General features: G+C 41.9%; 2 protein-coding genes across 3 annotated transcripts in view; both read left to right on the plus strand.

Moving 5' to 3' along the window:
- LOC138950262 (uncharacterized) overlaps positions 1 to 21852 on the plus strand; it is a 323654-nt gene that overhangs the window by 108403 nt on the left and 193399 nt on the right. The window lies entirely within an intron of this gene.
- LOC138951285 (uncharacterized) overlaps positions 1 to 21852 on the plus strand; it is a 103275-nt gene that overhangs the window by 67322 nt on the left and 14101 nt on the right. Inside the window, exon 3 of the mRNA XM_070322915.1 lies at positions 21095 to 21754. Within this exon, the coding sequence (XP_070179016.1) occupies positions 21095 to 21754 (660 nt within the window). The remainder of the gene's footprint in view (positions 1 to 21094; positions 21755 to 21852) is intronic.

Below are 21852 nucleotides of genomic sequence, written 5' to 3' on the forward strand. Positions count from 1 at the left end.
TACACTTTGCTGTCTGGCGGTGGTGTTGTTAACTTCACAACCGCATCATCAACGCTCTTACAATGTTGCTTGTGTATAAGTGCTGCATGAATTGATGGAATACGCAAGAGACATCGCCTACAAAAGTCTTGTTTACTATTGTGATTGCTTGTGCTCGCCATCAGTCTACTCATTGTACGAATCAAAGTGTAATGATATTTTACACCATCAGTCATTAGTAACATGTCAACATGGTTAGTATCACAATCACCAATCGTTGGTGAGTTCTTTGATATTCTGACTGGTTTCAGTTCATCTTCCTCATCCCACGTGTAAACATTTACGGTGATGGGTTTGTTTTGCTGTTCAAATTGCTTGTAATGCTGACAGGAAATTCAATACCAGTAAAGTTTAGTTTATTTCTGTATGCATGATAGTTAGACACTCTTTCTGCATTTTTCTTTACACTGTACAGTCTTGCCAGAACACACCACATAAAACATTTGTCATCATCATTCTTTATGTTCAGCACAGCACGTTTTTTGACAAGAGCAGGAGGTAAAGGTATGTAACTTCTACCTCTGATGGGGGCAAATTTACTTAGCTTCAATTCTATTTTTAGAATTTCACCTTCTGACCATCCGGATCCTTTCATCTTTGCATCCTCTGCAGCTTGCTCAAACCGTTTCATCATTTCATCTGCCCAGTTTCCATTCAATTCTGCCATAGAATTAAGTGCTAGTTGTCTGGTTGAAACATGAACTTCTAGCACCTCATCACTGACTGTTTTGTATTTTATCAAACTGACTATCTGCACTTTTACTGGAGGTTCAATCAACAAATTGTTTGGAATTTGTTCAATGGCGTCTTGCACACTGGACTGCACATTTTGAGGATCCGTTACTTGTAATTCAACGGTGTCAAATACTGTCGATAAAGATTCTAATACAGAGTCTTCCATCGCTGTGAGTTTGATTTTATAACTCAAAATAAAAATATAAATTAAAAAAATGAAGTTGCTTAGAATTCTTTCTCAGAGCTTCCATTTTTGTTAACACTATAAAATCTGAAATAAAAAATCATTTAACATTTGTACCACGTGGAACTAATTGTAATTCCTCTTTTACAAAGGCTCTTTGCGGTGCTGGTTCTCTCAAGTAATATGTAGGTGGATTTGTCTCTACTACTCTCTTGATTTCATGAATGTCAATACTCCAGATTGGATCCGTTGCACGCTTCCTGCTGTCACCCTCAGCTTCACCGGGTGCATATAAATATCTGACTTTCTGATTGAAAGGTAGTAATGCCACTGGTGTTGTTGACTTTGGAGCAACAGGTATTGTTTTCTGTTTGATTGCATCAACTGGTCTTAACCCTGTAGCTTTAAATACCTCCAGATTCATTGCTCTAAGTACTGATGGTAATCTTTTGACCCATTCAGTGTTACGCAATTTACTTTCTGTGTCCAAAAATTCCTGATGGTACTGATATGAAAACAGTTTTTCTGCCAACTGTTTGTTAAAGCTCTCAACAATAGCCTGTGACCTGTGGTTTCCTGGAATACCTCTCTTCACTGTAACATGATGTTTTAACAGAAGCTGGTTGACAGCTCCTTTAAACTCCTTACCATCATCGCACTGAATCATTCTGGAATACTTTAGTGGTCCACGTCTGTAAATTTCTTGCAGGGCAACAGCTGTAGCTATAGCACTTTTCTCTGTCAACGGTTCAGCATCTTTGTATCTTGTTGCAACATCAACTACAGTCAGTGCATACTTATATTTCTTCCTTCTGACTGTGTCATGCGGTAAATACAGCAGGTCTATTTGATGAGTGTCATTCGGTTTAATGTTAACAAAGTGTGGTCGTGTAATTTTTCTTGGTGCAGGTAAATAGATCTGCCAAACTGCCTGCTTTGACAACCATTTCTTTGCTATATCTTGAGAAACACCTGCTGCGTCACTGAGCTTGTCAATAGCAGTTCTTCCTTTCCAGTATCCTTTTGGGGAATAATATATTTTAGATAACAAAGCATCACTCATGGTTTTTTAAATGACAGAATATTAAGATTTGACAGCACGCGCAATAAAGTAAACAACAGCCATACCAATAACAATGAAAACAATCTCGCCCACCTTCTGCTCTTCTGAAGGTTGATAAAAGTCACCCAGTTTTGGAGGAGCACTTGTCTTCATTTTCTTTCCAGTTACAAGATAGTATTCTTGAATGGCTGCATCAACATTGGCAAAGGTTTTGTTTGCATGTCCTTGCTGCCTGAGTTTATCATTCATAAAGTCTAACTGCGCAATTCGTTTCTTCTCGTATTCATCCTGTGCTTTCGCCAGTTGTTCCATGGCTTTGTTGTGCCTTTCCCTCTCTTCACCATTTTGCAGTTTAGAAAACAAATAGTTGCTGCCAGAAAATGCAAGCGCATTTACAATCGCACCTCCCACCATCATAACCAAGCTAGCCATTTTATTGTCTTACATGTTTATATTTTCTGGAATAATTCCTTGCTTCACCAGGAAGTCTTTTGTTGCAAAGGAAGCTGTCACAACACCAATTAGTTTAGCACCGTCTTCGAAGTCTAACTTTCCCAAGTCGGCTGGTTTCATTCTGAGGAGACTTTTACCCAGCATTGTGTAACCTACACTCAAGCCTCCAATCACTGCAGCGTGATAAACTAGATTAACTATTGTCTTTTCAGAACTCATTTTTATGTTATCAAAATTAAAATATTAAAATTATTCCATATGAAATGAATCCACTGCAGGTACTACTGTGGGCTTTTTTATATTTAGTCAAGTTTTGACTAAATATTTTAACATCGAGGGGGAATCGAAACGAGGGTATGGTGTATGTGCGTCTGTCTGTGTGTGTGTGTAGAGCGATTCAGACTAAACTACTGGACCGATCTTTATGAAATTTGACATGAGAGTTCCTGGGTATGAAATCCCCGAACGTTTTTTTCATTTTTTTGATAAATGTCTTTGATGACGTCATATCCGGCTTTTCGTGAAAGTTGAGGCGGCACTGTCACGCCCTCATTTTTCAACCAAATTGGTTAAAATTTTGGTCAAGTAATCTTCGACGAAGCCCGGGGTTCGGTATTGCATTTCAGCTTGGTGGCTTAAAAATTAATTTATGACTTTGGTCATTAAAAATCTGAAAATTGTAAAAAAAAATAAAAATTTATAAAACGATCCAAATTTACGTTTATCTTATTTTCCATCATTTGCTGATTCCAAAAACATATAAATATGTTATATTCGGATTAAAAACAAGCTCTGAAAATTAAATATATAAAAATTATTATCAAATTTTTTTTTTCGAAATCGTTTTAAAAACACTTTCATCTTATTCCTTGTCGGTTCCTGATTCCAAAAACATATAGATATGATATGTTTGGATTAAAAACACGCTCAGAAAGTTAAAACGAAGAGAGGTACAGAAAAGCGTGCTATGCAGCATAGCGTAACCACTACCCCGCTCTTCTTGTCAATTTCACTGCCTATGCCGTGAGCGGTGGACCACGAGTATACGGTCTTGCTGCGTTGCATTGCGTTCAGTTTCATTCTGTGAGTTCGACAGCTACTTGACTAAATATTGTATTTTCGCCTTACGCGACTTGTTATTGTTTGTACTGCTTTGTTTGTTGGTTTTGGTGTTTCTGATTTTGGTGTTTCTGATTTTGGTCTTTCTGACACTTTATATTTGCCTTGCCAAAGTTTGTAAAGCAAGTATCCACCTCCTCCAACAACAGCTGCTACAGCTACTTTTCTGTATGATAGAAATGAAGATTTTAATTCTTGATCAGTTTGTGTGACCTTAGTCACTTCAGGAATGTTTGGTGTCTGCTCAACTTCAGACATAATGTTCTGCTTTGCCTTTTGATTTAACTTTTTTTGTCTGTTCCATTCGGCTAGTTTTTTTCCTGCTTCTACTCTACCAGGTTTCTTTGTCACTGTGTTCACTTCTGGTATTTTCGTCTGCTCCACTGTCTGCTTCAACTGATCTGTCATCTTTTTTATTCTGAAAATTAATGTGTTTGAAAGTAATTAATCCAGCAACAAATGGTACTAATAAAGCACCAAATCGATAATACAGGCCACAGGCAAGAGATTCGAGGGACTTGGAAACAACAGGGTCATGAGTTAGATCATGTGTTAAGTCTTCCTCCGAGTCGAGAGGTGTAAAATGTCCAAAAATCTTTGTGTACAAACCTATAACAGTCTGTCCAATACTTCTAACCATCTTAGAACCAAGCACTGATTCATACCGTCCATGATACTTTTCTATATCTTCTGAGGAAAGATGTTGTACTTCTTCCACAGTTAACTGCTGCCCAAGGTAGTGTTTTGTTTTTCCACAAACAGCAAGTGAATACAATCTTTCTTTTTTATCAGGTATAGTCCTACTGTCACAGATTTCAATATCTGTAGCAGTCTGCATCAGCAATTCATCACAGTTCATTTTATTTTGATGCAGAATAAAATTAAAATCTAGTAATTAAACTTGAGTAAGAACTTAGGTAGGAACTTAACAAGAACTTAGGTAGGAACTTGAGTAAGAACTTAGGTAGGAACTTAACAAGAACTTGAGTAAAAACTTGGGTAAGAACTTGACAAGAACTTGTGTAAGAACTTGACAAGAACTTGAGTAAGAACTTGTCAAGAACTTGAGTAAGAACTTGACAAGAACTTAGCAAGGATTTCTACAAACATACATACTGAACTGGTTGATCAGTTTTTAAAACCAGTTTCGAGTGCTTAGAAGATTTCAGATTATTCTTTATTCTTTCTCTCTCCTGTTTGTTTTCAATGACATCATTTTCTCGAAGGCACTCTTCAAAACTGTCACGGTCCTTTGAATAGAACAATGTTATTGTTTTGAGTTGCTCTCTAAAGTCTTTCAGAACTGCATTGTATTTTTGTGTTAATATCCAAACTGATATTAATGCATGTCGTCCACTGAATGCAAGCTTTGCTAGTGCACTTTTCTTTCTAACAATGTCACGTTCTGCTGCACAGTCATCAATAATAAACAGTGTTGGCGTGTTCTGAAAAAGATCGAAATAATGCTCCAAGCAAACATTTAGACGATCAGAAGGATTTACAATAAATATATTTTGATCAGACCATATGAATTTTCTCTCCTTGTATGTTCTGTTATGCTTTATGGTTGTACAGAATATGACTATGTGTTCAAAGTGATTTATGTAAACAGTCTGTAATAAATCCAAAACATATCTTGTTTTGCCGCAACCTGTTGCCCCACAAATCAAAGAACAGTGTGGATCTTTTGGAAGAAAATCTAGATACTTCATTTTAACACGTTCAATAAACAATATCCTGTAATCTGCTTTCAGAGATGTTTAACTGCGCATCTGACACAACAAACACGTAGATCTTAACTGATTTACTACTACTCCCTACTTCCTTTTCAATTTGTATTGTGATTCCTTCTGATCCGTTTTCAATTCGCCTTCCACTTCCATGCAGTTTGTTGTCGTCAGTTGTTCTAAGATCCAGCCATAACGCATATTTATTTGTCAAGAAATCTTCTACGCCAACACCGTGTAAATGTAGATCTTTAGCCACAAGATCAGATGTTGGGTCTTTCAATCTTCCTCCAGTAAAGTACTTTCTTGCTTCATCATAGTGTTGGTATGGCAGCATGCCAGATGCAAATATTTGGTTTGGCTGCCCTTCAATTGTGCAATATACTCTATTGATTAGTGGATTGTAAAACTTTTCTATTTGCCTTTCATATGAATCTTTTGGTTCCTCAAACAACATAAGTATTCCCTTCATTGACCTAGCTGGTGTATTCAAGTTAATGTTCCAGATTGGATCAGCCTGGCTTTTTGAAAGTGTACTGTGATTCAACACTCTTTCATAATAGATAGGCAGCTTAGAACTGTACTGATTTTCTATAAGTCTAGCCAGTTCAGGATGGTTTACAACATCAAACTCTAAAGAAATTCCAGACACCTTATACTTTGCTTCCGGGTCTTGTGAAAGCATAACACGATCATAACTATTGAAAGTCAGGTCGTATGACAGCCTGTCACGCAATGCTCCTTGATAGAAGGGAGGATGTGAATTTATGAGTTCAAAGTCAAGTGGAATACAAATTTGTTTTCAAAAGCAACATTGACAGCGTTATCTTTTTTGTTGTCATCTTTATCTCCGGCTCCTATTCTAACTTTTATCCCATTGTCTGACTGAATCCCTTGAAACACTCTGTTTTTCTTTTCATTGTCAGTCAACCAATTATCTGCGTAAACTAAAAAAACATCTGCATTATTCAATGACATCACTTCCCGCCCTTCCAGTTTGACAGTAATCTTCCTCACAATTGCTCTTCCTACATTATAAGCCAAAGTCCTATTTGCATCTGAGCCAGATTCTAATTCTAATTTGAATGATAGTCTTACAGTGCCTGGTACAATAACATCGTTCTTACCTAGATTAGGAAACCTAACAGTAAGTATTTCATTCTGATCAATAGTAGAAGGATTATTTGTAACTATAACTGTTTGCCTTATTCCTTTTACCCCGAGAGGTTCTTTCAGCCTTCTGTAAGGATCAAGAACAGAACCGAACGATTGTGCCATCTTTTTTTATTTTCAAAATAAAAAATAAGTTACAAATGGCAGAAGGTGGATTTGAAGATTTATTTGAGCCAGCGGACGACATGAGCGAAGCAATCCCTTTGGTTCCCTACCATCATTCACTGCATTATGAGGTGGCACGACATGAACTTCTGGAAGGTAAAGTTAGAGATTTCTACAAAAGTTTAGGAGAAGAACCTGATGTTTTAGATCCAAACCAGTTCAAAATGGAAGCAAATCATTTATATACAACTAGCGATAAAGGAGAAAAAGTCCAACTTACATATAAATCTAATCCTGCTAAGTTTCTATCAAAAGTTTCACTAAAACAAAAACTTACTGCTAATCGACTTAGGCAATTAGATATTGTGCCTAGCACACGGTCATCACCTTCCCATGTTGTTTCCTTACTTCAAAAAGCAGAACTAGGACTACCAACTGCTACTCAAATAGAATCTGTTCCATTGCAAGATCTTAATAAACTTGCAGATGAGGCTGATCAACTTATACAAGAGATAGAGACTTCTTTTTCTGAGGAAACTTCACTGAAGACTCCACATGAACTATTACCTATGAGAGAAATAGAAGCCCTTAATCAATCACTACAAACCATCAGAGGTGAAATAGCAAATAATCTGTCAAAACTAGGTCAGCTGGATGAAGATATAAACAAAGAGAAACAAAAACTTGCTGATGCTGATGATTTGAACCTAGAACAAGAAGTAAAAAACAGAATTTCTAAGCGTTTAAAAGATTTGCAGGAGGAGAAAGCCATAAGGTTAGAAGTTCTAAGTAACAATAGAGAACAACTGAGAACACAGGTCAGCAGAATAAAAAATACAATTCAAAGAATCCTTTACGAAGACACAACTCTTGCTGAAAGAATTAGAACGCTTTTCAGAGAGCAGGGAATCACAATAGCTAGTATACTAACTGCGTTAGGATTTGCAATAAGCACATTAGTGTTAACACTCACAGGTGGCACTGTCACACCTCCACCTCCACCTTCACCTTCACCTCCATCTGATCCGGGATGGGTAAAGAAACAACTCAAACACATTGCAGAACTATTAAAGAAACTAGCAGCAAAAGCTTTGGATGCACTTCCAGGAATCATTGGTTCAATTGTTAGCTGGCTGTTATCTTTTGCAGGTAAAGTTGTTGGTTTCATGGCTGAACATCTCTGGACTCTAATAGTTTTAATTGCAGGTGTTCTGCTAACGAGAATAAAGCAAAAGTAAGCCTACACCCACTCCACCAATTACTAGAGCAGTCTTCTGCGATTCATGATCATCACTAATACTAACAGCTTGATCATCACTAGTGACAGAATGATCTTCACCTGCAGCGTGATCTTCACTTGTCACGCTTTGTTTCTGTTCATTGTGATATGGCTGTAACATCGTTCTGATTTCTGAATTCAGTTCTTCACCCTTTCCAAGCGGCTGGGTGTCACTAGCAATAATGATTTCATTGTTATAATTTGTTATTGTTCCAATCTGCAGCTGGAGATCAGAAGGTAACATGTAAAGGCAGTTACCAACAGCAAAGTCAACTTTTGATTTTGCATAACGGAGAGAGTCTTGATACCTTTTGATGCTGGAAGGCAGATCAACTGCAGAGTTTATGACATCTTCTAAATTTGATAACAACTGTTTCTGTGCATCAAACCCTGTGCTTGTTCTCATTATGTTTGATCGTGTCTGTGCCTGCGAGCCTAGCAAGCACCACGTATATGTTCGGATAGATTCATTGATCCTTTCAACACCTGATCCAGTGAAACCTTTGCCGGTGTCTAATATAAAAGTAGTCCATGCATTGTGGTGCTCTTGTTCTATTGATCCTAACTGTACCTGCACATTTGAAGAAAAAGATGTATGACCTGGCCAGTAATCAAAATTATACCTCCTGTGGACACCCCATAAATATAGTGTTCCCATGCCATGGTTTTTGTCTTGCTTTTGCCTAAAGTCGGTCTTAAAATCTATATTGAATTCATTGCAGAGACGCTCATACACTTTCATGTTTATCCTATTGTTGAATGGGTTCCAGCTCTTTTCATGCGGCATTGGTGCCTGAAGTTCAGACAAGATTCTCCTGCACTGATAGTAAACGTGAAATGTGTACACACACTTTGTCAGTAAGTTTGAATTATTCATGTGGTCTGCATAGGACACTCCACATCCTGTGGTTGCACAGAATATTGCAAAGTTTAACTGATTCTGATAGAACTGAATTGGGTGAGAGTTCCACATCTTTGGAACACTATCATTTTTGATTGGGGGATTTAGGTAAGAATGGAATGGGTCAGGCACTTTAACGCGAATGGATTCTGTTTCTGTTACAGCAAAGTCCAACTCATGGAAAGAAATAGTCTTTGGATTGTAATATGGTCCAGTTTTGTATTTAACGTCTTTGTTGAATTTATACTGAATCATTTTTGTTGTTGAATAAAAAATGTGACCCTCCACCACGAACTGAGTCGCATGTCACCTTTGCATGATTTTCATATTTGTTCATTTTCCTGAAGAGTTGTTTATGCTCTATCCAGTGGTGAAAACCGTTTCAGAAAAGAGCGAAAACTGTTTGAGTTATAAGCCTGTGACTAAGGTGACCCTCACACTGTTACGAGACACTCCCTGGACTTATATTAGGCCTAGCGCAGAACCGCGCGAGGTGACATGCGACTCATTTCGTGGTGGAGGGTCACAAATGTTTATCACACTAACAAATGTGAAGACTGGTGTGCCAGTTAAACTTGCAAACCCTATCAACAATCAAAATGGAGGAATGAAAGTTGCACTGCATGAAATTATGTACAAGGTTACTTGGTATAATATCAGTAAAAAAAAGAATAACAACTGGGTAAGAATTAATGGTAAAACACATTCTGTAGAAGATGGTTACTATGACTTCTGCACTTTAGAGAAAGAATTGTTTGCTCCAGTAGGTATTACAGCGAGTTTAAATCATGCAAGTCTCATTGCTACTCTTACTATGCCCAAAACTAGAGAAGTAACCAGATCATTTGAGTTTCCAACCAAACTCCTTGATATGCTTGGAATTACAAATATATACAAGGGAACACGTCCCATTGACATGGATGTTAACAGTGTACTGTTTGTTCACATGAGAGAGCTTAACACATCCTATAATCTGTTTAATGATCAGCGTTCTGATCTGCTTAGGATTCTTCCACCGAGTGATGCCTCTTTTTGTAAAATGCACGTGCCAACATTTAAGACACTTCAGTTCAAGGACTTGGAGGAAGGGTGTCATGAATTCCTACACATTGATCTGAAAAATCAAAGTGGACAACCAGTTGATTGTTTGTTTAACATTACATTGGAAATAGTTCCATAAAATATTGAGTATTAAAATGTCGAGTGGACCTACAATAGTTTATCCTGTTGCATGTTCAACTATAGAGTTGAAAGATTTAGCAGACGCTATCGACTTTGAGAGCAATGCTGAAGTTGGTGCAGTGTATGCATTCGAGTTTACAGACACTGGTCATTACAAGAGAAAGGAAATCGACGATGAAAAGAAACCAAGATTCCTCAAACTAGGTCAAATCCGTGATGTTAATGTACCTGATCCAATTGTCGATGACACATTCTACATGTGGAAACATCAGAATAAAAAATGGGTACTTAGTCCTGTTATGAAAAAGATTGACTGGGAAATGAAGTTTGAATTTGTGAGTCCATACACTCTTGTTGGAAAAGACGACACATTCCGTAAGTCAATCAATGCTGGACCACTAATTGTTAGCCTTGTTCCTGCGATTAACAGCAGGGGAGAAGTTGCAGTTAAACCTTTCCATAAGAACAACTATCTCATTCACAGAAAACAAAGTGTTGAAAAGGACGCTGACACCATTGTCGATTTTATACCCAAGCTTCCAATAGGGCAGAATGCAACTATGATATTTGATATAGTTGTCAGGAAAAGGGAAGAAACCACAAACACTGTTCTAATGAGAGGAATAAATCTCAACTGGAGACCATTAAATGTTGAAGAAGTCAGAGTATTTATTGCTGTTCAAAAGGATTCTAACACAATAAAAAAAACAGACGTCAAACCAAAATGTTGTTGTTAACGCAGATATAAATAATTTAACAGAAATAAGAAGTATTAATCTTACTTATCTTGATTTGATTGCTTTCTACTATACAGATAAGGTGTTAAGCAATGAACAGCTTCAAAGCTTAGCAGAAACACTGGCCAGTGAGAATTAAGATAAATATTTTATATTTTGCATTAAAAAGATGACTAGCAGTGTGAAGCTTTATCCTAATATTGATGAAAGTGCAGCAGAAAGTCAACAATTCAGACTGGCACACATTAGTAATATACAAAAACAACTAGAAGATGAATTAGAAAAATATTCTCGCGCTAGACGTAAGTACTCAACAACTTACAACAGCCTTTCTAATGCCAGCACTGGTTCTACTATCCTTGCATCAGCTGCAGGTGTAACGGGAACAATTCTGTTAGCTACCGGAGTAGGGACTCCAGTTTCTCTAATCCTAGGTGGTGTCGCAGCAGCAGTTGGTGGTTTATCATTTATAGCATCAGCTATAATGAAAAAAATTGTGAAAAAGCTTGAAAAACACGAATCCATTTCCACTCTTGCATCATCAAAATTGTCTAGCCTAAAACTGTCTATCAGTAAAGCACTTGAAGATTCAAAAGTTTCTGACGAAGAATTCAAACAGATACAAACAGACTTTGATGACTACAAAAGTAAGAAAGCAAGTATTCAAACAAAAACACGAGCTGAATATAACAAGCCAATCGATATAGAAGATCTGAAAAAGCAGTTTTTAAAAAAGGGGATTCAAATAGGACGGGAAGAAAAAGTAAAAATAGAATCACTTGTAAAGAGTTAACTATTCGTTTAGACAGTCACATTGCATGTATCAGATATAATTCTAACAGTGAAAGAACATATGAAGTAAAGTTTGTAAATGAGAGAGCGTATTGAGCTTAAGAATGTTGTATAAGAGAAAGGGGGAATGTACGTTCTGGGTTACTGATTCCGACAGACCCGGCATTGGTTCAAAACAACCTTACTTTACTGTATTTTTTTTTGTATGGATTTATGCAGTATTTTTCTGATTTTGTCGCATGTTTCATTTTAGTAAAAGTTTAGTCCAGAAGCCTATTTTGCGTTAATATTTAGGGTCTGTCGGAATCGGTGAGCCAGAACGTACATTCCCCCTTTCTCTCAATGCGTTAACGAGTTACTCAAATGTGCCATTTTGTCTCATTACCCGCTAAAACGGCTTCAAAAACTGCCTTTTATGCCTTCTGTAAGGATTGACACCTACACCGCTCAGCATGCCTTAGTGTCCATGTTATACAAGATATGTGAACACAGCTGACTGTTTGAGGTACAGATGTAATAGTTCTGTCTAATGGCATGCCAAACATGTTTCCATTCAGTTGTTCTGATTTGTTGTCGATTTTAACGCGGGAACCTTGATTTTGCGAATTTGATTTTGGGGGGTGTCTGTGTTGTAGGTGCCACTGTATTGACACTTCGTCATGTAAACTCAATCTGTTTTCTTAACAAGGTAGGGGAATAAATTGCCTTTTCAGTCATATACAATCCACAGTCTCGTCAGAAAGATCTGCCTTCAAACGCATATGTAACGGTTTTGTTTATGACGAGTGGTGTAGATGTACGTGATGTTTCAGGCAACACACAAGGTTACCAAGCCATGTCTCAGTCTAGATGTACGTGGTGTTTTAGGTCACACAATGTTACCAAGCCATGTCACAGTCTAGATGTGCATGATGTTTCAGGCAACACACAATGTTACCAAGCCATGTCACAGTCTAGATGTACATGATGTTTCAGGCAACACACAATGTTACCAAGCCATGTCACAGTCTAGATGTACATGATGTTTCAGGCAACACACAATGTTACCAAGCCATGTCTCAGTCTAGATGTACATGATGTTTCAGGTCACACACAATGTTATCAAACCATGTCTCAGTCTAGATGTACATGATGTTTCATGTCACACTCAATGTTACCAAGGGGTCGAAGTTGGCGGATCATGAAAAATGCAAGCTTCAGCGAGCTTTTTCATGACCGCGAACTGAGACCATTATTTTTAATAATCACTGAGACGAGGTGTGTAACCTCTTTATTCCTCCTTTCTTCAGTTATTCAAAGAAAACAGGAGATTTTGTGCGAAAGTTTGATCGAATCCGAATCACTCAACCAGTCAACCTGCGCAGGCGATCGACTAATGCGCGGTTGTATAGTTCCGTGCAAATCATTCCATTCTGTTTACACTTCTTGTCAGTTTCCCTGTTTTGGACTAAAATCAAGTACACAGATATGCTGTTATTCTGCTGTGGCGGTAAAGGCAGATATTGTGTGTTCTTTTTATGTTTTAGTATCGCTTAAGATAATGTTCTTTCGTCAAATGGGACTAGCAGACGAACATTTGCACCCGTGTTCCAACGTTAATTACTGTATGAAGTTCAGTTTTCTGGGGAAAATAGTGTATGAAACCGCTTTATGTTGTTTAAATTGATGAGATGTGTGCATTTGGTTGCGTGTGATCTGTTTATAAAATGAAATATTGTTAAAAAACTGACCGTCGGATTGCAGTCAGTGTTGTCGAAGAAACTGCGTTAAAAGAAGGGGAACTACTCTTGTCGCTAGAGTATGAGTTACTTGCCTTGGGAATTTGCTTGTGATGAACGGTTTGTGCACGGCAGATCTAGATTCAGAAAACAACCGAACTCATGGATTTTATATGGAGATTCATGTGTTCAGGCCTGTAGTTGTTAATTTAAATGCGGTATGTTTGTATTGTTTGCTCCAGAAATGTATATTTCGTACATTAGAGCATTCGGAACTTTTCAGTCGCAAAAGTAGTACCGAAACAGAACAGCTTCTCAACCCATTGCACTATCGAGGATTCAGGCTGTTGCTGGCTCGTTATTTGTTTGGTTGCTGGGTCATTATCGAAAAATAACTACCCCTACAAGTTTACAGAGGTAAAGAAGCAGAGGGGGGAATAAGTGATGTTTCAGGTCGCACACAATGTCACTAAGCCATGTCACAGTCTAGACGCACGTGATGTTTTAGGCAACACAATAATGTTACCAAGCCATGTCTCAGTCTAGATGTACATGATGTTTCAGGTCACACATAATGTTACCAAGCCATGTCTCAATCTAGATGTACGTGGTGTTTCAGGTCACACACAATGTTACCAAGCCCTGTCTCAGTCTAGATGTACATGATGTTTTAGGCAACACACAATGTTACCAAGCCATGTCTCAGTCTAGATGTACATGATGTTTCAGGTCACACATAATGTTACCAAGCCATGTCTCAATCTAGATGTACGTGGTGTTTCAGGTCACACACAATGTTACCAAGCCATGTCTCAGTCTAGATGTACATGATGTTTCAGGTCAGAGCCAGGCAGCACGATGGCGAGCTCTCGGGAGCCAGAGGACCAAGGGTCAAGGTTGTCAAACAGTGAGGTAAGTGAACAAACTTGGCCACTACGTACACCGATATTATACAAGCTTAAAATTGTTAATTTTCAGGGTAAATCATTATGTAGGCACGTTCAGACTCCGTATCAGGTTTTGTGAGGGTTTGATCATTGTCACATTGTACACGACCCGAAACATCAACAGCCTCGTTGCTTTACACGCTGACTGAAACTTTCCGTCACACCAATCTCTGACACTGATGTCACACCAATCTCTGACACTGATGTCACACCAATCTCTGACACTGATGTCACACCAATCTCTGACACTGATGTCACACCAATCTCTGACACTGATGTCACACCAATCTCTTGACACTGATGTCACACCAATCTCTGACACTGATGTCACACCAATCTCTTGACACTGATGTCACACCAATCTCTTGACACTGATGTCACACCAATCTCTGACACTGATGTCACACCAATCTCTGACACTGATGTCACACCAATTTCTTGACACTGATGTCACACCAATTTCTTGACACTGATGTCACACCAATCTCTTGACACTAATTTCACACAAATCTCATGACACTGATGTCACACCAATCTCTTGACACTGATGTCACATCAATCTCATGACACTGATGTCACACCAATCTCTCGACACTGATGTGACAGCAATCTCTGACACTGATGTCACACCAATTTCATGACACTGATGTCGCACCAATCTCATGACACTGATGTCACACCAATCTCCTGACACTGACGTCACACTAATCTCTTGACACTAATGTCACAGCAATATCTGACACTGATGTCACACCAATCTCTTGACACTGATGTCACACCAATTTCTTACCACTGATGCCACACCTATCTCCTGACACTGATGTCATACTAATCTCTTGACACTGATGTCACACCAATGTCTAGACACTAATGTCACACCAATCTCTAGACACTGATGTCACACCAATCTCTTGACACTGATGTCACACCAATCTCTTGACACTATTGTAACACCAATCTCTTGACACTGATATCACACAAATCTCTAGAAATTGATGTCATACATATCCCTTGACAAGAGATTGGTGTTACATCAGTGTCTAGAGATTGGTGTGACAACAGTGTCGACATCAGTGTCAATAGATTGGTGTGACATCAGTGTCTAGAGATTGGTGTGACAACAGTGTCGACATCAGTGTCAGAGATTGCTGTAACCGAAAGTGTGGTGGTAGGGGTGTGGGTGGGGGAGGAAAAAGTAAAACACGGCTGTGATGTTGAGAGGGATGTGGTAGTGGTGTGAGACGGAGGAGTAAAACGCAGCTGTTATGATGAGAGGAATTGGGGTAATGGTGTGAGACGGAGGAGTAAAACACAGCTGTGATGTTGAGAGGAATGGGGGTAGGGTGTGAGACGGAGGAGTAAAACACAGCTGTGATGATGAAAGGGATGGGGGTAGGGGTGTGAGACGGAGGATACAAACGCAGCTGTCATAATGAGAGGGATGGGGGTAGGGGTGTGAGACGGAGGAGTAAAACACAACTGTTATGATGAGAGGGATGGGGATAGGGGTGTGAGACGGAGGAGTAAAACGTAGCTGTGATGATCAGAGGGATGGAGGTAGGGGTGTAAGACGGAGGAGTAAAACACAGCTGTTATGATGAGAGGGATGGGGATAGGGGTGTGAGACGGAGGAGTAAAACACAGCTGTCATGATGAGAGGGATGGGGGTAATGGTGTGAGACGGAGGGGTAAAACACAGCTGTGATCTTTCTTTCTTTATTTGGTGTTTAACGTCGTTTTCAACCGTTCAAGGTTATATCGCGACGGACAGCTGTGATGATGAGAGGGATGAGGGTAAGGGTGTAAGACGGAGGAGTAAAACACAGCTGTGATGATTAAAGGGATGGGGGTGGTGGTGTGAGACAGAGGGGTAAAATATAGCTGTGAGGATGAGAGAGATGGGGTAGGGGTGTGAGACGGAGGAGAAAAACATAGCTGTGATGATCAGAGGGATGGGAGTAGTGGTGTTAACGTTAGACGGAGAAGTTAAACACAGCTGTGATATCAAGAGGGATGGGGGTAGTGGTGTGAGACGGAGGAGTAAACCACAGCTGAGATGATTAGAGGGATGGGGGTAGTGGTGTAAGACGGATGAGTAAAACACAGCTGATATGATTACAGGGGTGGGGGTAAGGGTGTGAGACGGAGGAGTAAAACACAGCTGTGATGATTAGGGGGATGGGGGTAGGGGTGTGAGACGGAGAAGTATAACAAAGCTGTGATGATGAGAGGAATGGGGGAAGGGGTGTTAGACGGAGGAGTAAAACACAGTTGTGATGATGAGAGGGATGGTGGTAGTGGTGTGAGACGGAGGAGTAAAACACAGCTGTGATAATGAGAGGGATGGGGGTAGGGGTGTGAGACGGAGGAGTAAAACACAGCTGTGATATTGAGAGGGATGGGCGTAGTGGTGTGAGACGGATGAGTAAAATACTGCTGAGATGATGAGAGGGATAGGGGTAGTGGTGTGAGACGGAGGAGGAAAACACAGCTGTGATAATTAAAGAGATGGGGGTAGGGGTGTAAGAGCTGTGATGATGAGAGGGATGGGGTAGTGGTGTGAGACGGAGAAGTATAACAAAGCTGTGATGATGAGAGGAATGGGGGAAGGGGTGTTAGACGGAGGAGTAAAACACAGCTGTGATGATGAGAGGGATGGGGGTAGTGGCGTGAGACGGAGGGGTAAAACACAGCTGTGATGATGAGAAGGATGGGGGTAGTTGTGTGAGACGGATGAGTAAAACACAGCTGTGATGATGAGAGGAATGGGAGGTGTGGTGTGAGACGGAGAAGGAAAACACAGCTGTGATGATGAGAAGGATGGGGGTAGTGGTGTGAGACGGAGGGGTAAAACACAGCTGTAATGATCAGCGGGATGGGGGTAATGGTTATAGTCTGAGAAGTACAACACAGCTGTGATGATGAGAGGAATGGGGTAGGGGTTTGAGACGGAGGAAGAAATGACATCTGTGATGATGAGAGGAATGGGGCAAGTGGTGTAAGACGGAGGAGGAAAACACAGCTGTGATGATGAGAGGGATGAGGGTAGTGGTGTAAAACGGAGAAGTAAAACACAGCTGTGATGATCAGAGGGATGGGGTTAGTGGGGTTAGACGGAGAAGTAAAACACAGCTGTCATTATGAGAGGGATGGGGTAGTGGTGTGAGACGGAGGATGATGATGATGATGATGATGATGATGATGATGATGATGAGAGGGCTAGGGATGGGGTAGTTGTTAAAGACGGAGAAATAAAACACAGCTGTGATGATGAGAGGAATGGGGTAGGTTTGTGAGACGGAGGAGGAAAACACAGCTGTTATGATGGGAGAGATGGGGTAGGGTTTTAGACGGAGAAGTTTAACACAGCTGTGATATCAAGAGGGATGGGGGTAGGGGTGTTAGACGGAGGTGTAAAACACAGCTGAGATGATTAGAGGGATGGGGTAGTGGTGTGAGACGGAGGAATAAACCACAGCCGGGAGAATTAGAGGGATTGGGGTAGTGGTGTGAGACGGAGGAGTAAACCACAGCTGAGATGATGAGAGGGATGGGGGTAGTGGTTTGAGACGGAGGAGTAAACCACAGCTAAGATGATTAGAGGGATGGGGGTAGTGGTGTGAGACGGAGGAGTAAACCACAGCTGAGATGATTAGAGGGATGGGGGTAGTGGTGTGAGACGGAGGAGTAAACCACAGCCGTGAGAATTAGAGGGATGGGGTAGTGGTGTGAGACGGAGGAGTTAAACCACAGCTGAGATGCTTAGAGGGATGGGGGTAGTGGTGTGAGACGAATGAGTAAAACACAGCTGAGATGATGAGAGGGATGGGGGTACGGGTGTGAGACGGAGGAGTAAAACACAGCTGTGGTGACTAGAGGGATGGGGGTAGTGGTGTGAGACGGAGGAGTAAAACACAGCTGTGATGATGAGAGGGATGGGGGTACGGGTGTGAGACGGAGGAGTAAAACACAGCTGTAATGATCAGTGGGATGGGGGTAGTGGTGTGAGACGGAGGGGTAACACACAGCTGTGATGATGAGAGGGATGGGGTAGGGGTGTAAGACGGAGGAGGAAAATACAGCTGTGATGATGAGAGAGATGGGGTAGGGAGGTGAGACGGAGAAGGAAAACACAGCTGTAATGATCAGCGGGATGTGGGTAATGGTTATAGTCGGGGAAGTACAACATAGCTGTGATGATGAGAGGAATGGGGTAGGGGTGTGAGACTGAGGAGGAAAATACAGCTGTGATGATGAGAGAGATGGGGTAGTGGTGTTAGACAGAGAAGTAAAACACAGCTGTGATGATGAGAGAGATGGGGGTAGTGGTGAGAGACGGAACAGTAAAACACAGCTGTGATGATGAGAGGGATGGGGGTAGTGGTGAGAGACGGAACAGTAAAACACAGCTGTGATGATGAGATCTCAGAGGGATGGGGGTGGGGGTGTTAGACGGAGGAGTAAAACACAGCTGTGATGATGAGAGGGATGGGGTTAAGGGTGTTAGACGGAGGAGTAAATTACAGCTGTGATGATGAGAGGGATGGGGGTAGTGGTGTGAGACGGAGAAGTAAAACACAGCTGTGATGATGAGAGGGATGGGGTAGTGGTGTGAGACGAAGGAGTAAAACACAGCAGAGATGATGAGAGGGATGGGGGTACGGGTGTGAGACGGAGGAGTAAATGAAAGCTGTGATGATGAGAGGGATAGGGGTAGTGGTGTAAGACGGAGGAGTAAAACACAGCTGTGACGATGAGAGGGATGGGGGTAGTGGTGTAAAACGGAGAAGTAAAACACAGCTGTGATGATGAGAGGGATGGGGGTAGGGGTGTGAGACGGAGGAGTAAAACACAGCTGTCATGATGAGAGGGATGGGGGTAGTGGTGTAAGACGGAGGAGTAAAACACAGCTGTGTTGATGAAAGGGATGGGGGTAGGGGTTAGAGACAGAGAAGGAAAACACAGCTGTGATGATAAGCAGGATGGCGGTACGGGTTAGAGACGGAGGAGTAAAACACAGCTGTGATGATGAGAGGGATAGAGTAGGATGATAAAAGGGATGGGGGTAGTGGTGTGAGACGGATGGGGTAAAACACAGCTGTGATGATGAGAGGGATTGGGGTAGTGGTGTGAGACAGAGAAGGAAAACACAGCTGTGATGATGAGAGTGATGGGGTAGTGGTGTGAGACGGAGGAGGAAAACACGGCTGTGATGATGAGAGGGATGGGGGTAGGGGTGTGAGGCGGAGGAGTAAAACACGGCTGTGATGATGAGAGGGATGGGGGTAGGGGTGTGAGACGGAGGAGGAAAACACAGCTGTGGTGATGAGAGGGATGGGGGTGGGCGTGTGAGATGGAGCCTTAAAACACAGCTGTAATGATGAGAAGAGGGGGTAGGCGTGTGAGACGGAGGAGTAAAACACAGCTGTGATGATCAGAGGGATGAAGTAGGGGTGTAAGACGGAGGAGGAAAATACAGCTGTGATGATGAGAGAGATGGGGTAGGGGTGTGAGACGGAGGAGGAAAACACAGCTGTGATGATGAGAGGGATGGGGGTAGTGGTGTTAGACGGAGAAGAAAAACCCAGCTGTAATATCAAGAGGGATGGGGATAGGGGTTGGAGACGGAGAAGTAAAACATAGCTGTGATTATGAGAGGGTTGGGGGAGGTGGTGTGAGACGGAGGAAAATAACACAGCTGAAATGATGGAGGAATGGGGGTAGTGGTGTGAGACAGAGGAGTAAAACACAGCTGAGATGATTAAAGGGATGGGAGTAGTGGTGTGAGACGGAGGAGTAAAACACAGCTGAGATGATTGGAGGGATGGGGGTAGTGGTGTGAGACGGAGGAGTAAACCACAGCAGAGATGATCAGAGGGATGGGGGTAATGGTGTGAGACGGAGGAATACAACACAGCTGTGATGATGAGAGGGATAGAGTAGGGGTGTGAGATGAAGGATAAAAACACAACTGTAATGATAAGGGGGATGGGAGTAGTGGTGTGAGCTGAAAGAATGAAACACAGCTGTGATGATGAGAGGGATGGGGGTAGTGGTGTGAGACGGAGGGGTAAAACACAGCTGTGATGATAAGGGGGATGGGGGTAGGGGTGTGAGACGGAGGAGGAAAACACGGCTGTGATAATGAGAGTGGGTAGCGGTGTGAGACGGAGGATTAAAACACAGCTGTGATGATGAGAGGGATGGGGTAGGGGTGTGAGACCGAGAAGAAAAACACAGCTGTGATGATGAGAGGGATGGGGGTAGGCGTGTGAGACGGAGGAGTAAAACAGAGCTGTGATGATGAGAGGGATGGGGTAGGGGTGTGAGACCGAGAAGAAAAACACAGCTGTGATGATGAGAGGGATGGGGGTAGGCGTGTGAGACCGAGGAGAAAAACACAGCTGTGATGATGAGAGGGATGGGGGTAGTGGTGTTAGACGGAGGATGAAGACACAGCTGTTATGATGAGAGGGATGGGGTAGGGGTGTGAGACGGAGGAGGAAAACACAGCTGTGATGATGAGAGGGATGGGGGTAGGGGTGTGAGACGGAGGAGTAAAACACACAGCTGTGATGATGAGAGCGATAGGGTAGTGGTGTGAGACGGGGGAGGAAAACACAGCTGTGATGATTAGAGGGATGGGGTAGGCGTGTGAGACGGAGAAGTAAAACACAGCTGTGATGGTGAGAGGGAGGGGGTAGGGGTGTGAGTTGGGTAGGGGGGAGGAAACAGCTGTGATGATGAGAGGGAGGGGTGAGGGCGGGGGTGAAATAACACACAGCTGTAGGAATAGCGTTCCCCAGAGAGTCCTTAGTATTATCAACACTGCTAGCGAACACGTGTGTTGCTCTCGATACAGTTTTGTTATTCAAAAGACCTTGAACAGGTTCAAACATTATTTTGAGGAGACAGTACATCGTCAGGTCTTTGATTCCAGAGGGAGTTTCTGAACGCCTGGTTCCCTAACCTGCACAGGGACGTCTATATGATCCCCCCGCACCATGTAGACACGGTGCACGTCACAAAACAACACACCCAGGGAGGTGACTTGATCGACGTGCTGAAAACTCAACAACAAATCGACAGTGATAGCACTAAGCGTACAGAGGTCAGTGACGTCGTACACATAGACAGAGCGCTGAAGAAAGTCCACTGCTGCATGAATAAGATCAAGGACAAAGCAGAGAGTCAGAAAGAAGTTTTAATAATAATGACTCAAGGCAAATGTGGCCTTTACGGCGCTGGTTCCCGAAGCCTCTACACTGGGGCAGCCGCCAGGAGCATGAACAGCGACGAGACAGAACCTTTAGTTCTGCAAGAAGACTTAGTTCTGGAGGAAGACTTTGTTGATCTGCTGGTCATTGATCGTAACCGGGGAGTAATGATGGGGGCAATCATACGTCAGACAGAAGAGGACCCTCATGCAGTTCAAGAAGAATTGCGGAAGGCAGCTGATTACCTGCAGCAAGCTGGAGATGTCGTGAAGCGTTGTGTTCTGGGTGACTTGGACCTACCCCAGCCTGCAATCCACCAGGCCATTCTCCTGCCTCACACGACCAGACGCTGTCTAGTGGAGGCGCTGCAAAACATGGACGATGTAAGTATGCATTACCCCCCCTCATCTACAAACGCACACATACACACACGCACGCACGCCAGCACGCACACACACAACTACACAGCCACACACAAACA

Source organism: Littorina saxatilis, linkage group LG16, assembly GCF_037325665.1.
Source record: "Littorina saxatilis isolate snail1 linkage group LG16, US_GU_Lsax_2.0, whole genome shotgun sequence".
Lineage (NCBI taxonomy): Eukaryota > Metazoa > Mollusca > Gastropoda > Littorinimorpha > Littorinidae > Littorina > Littorina saxatilis.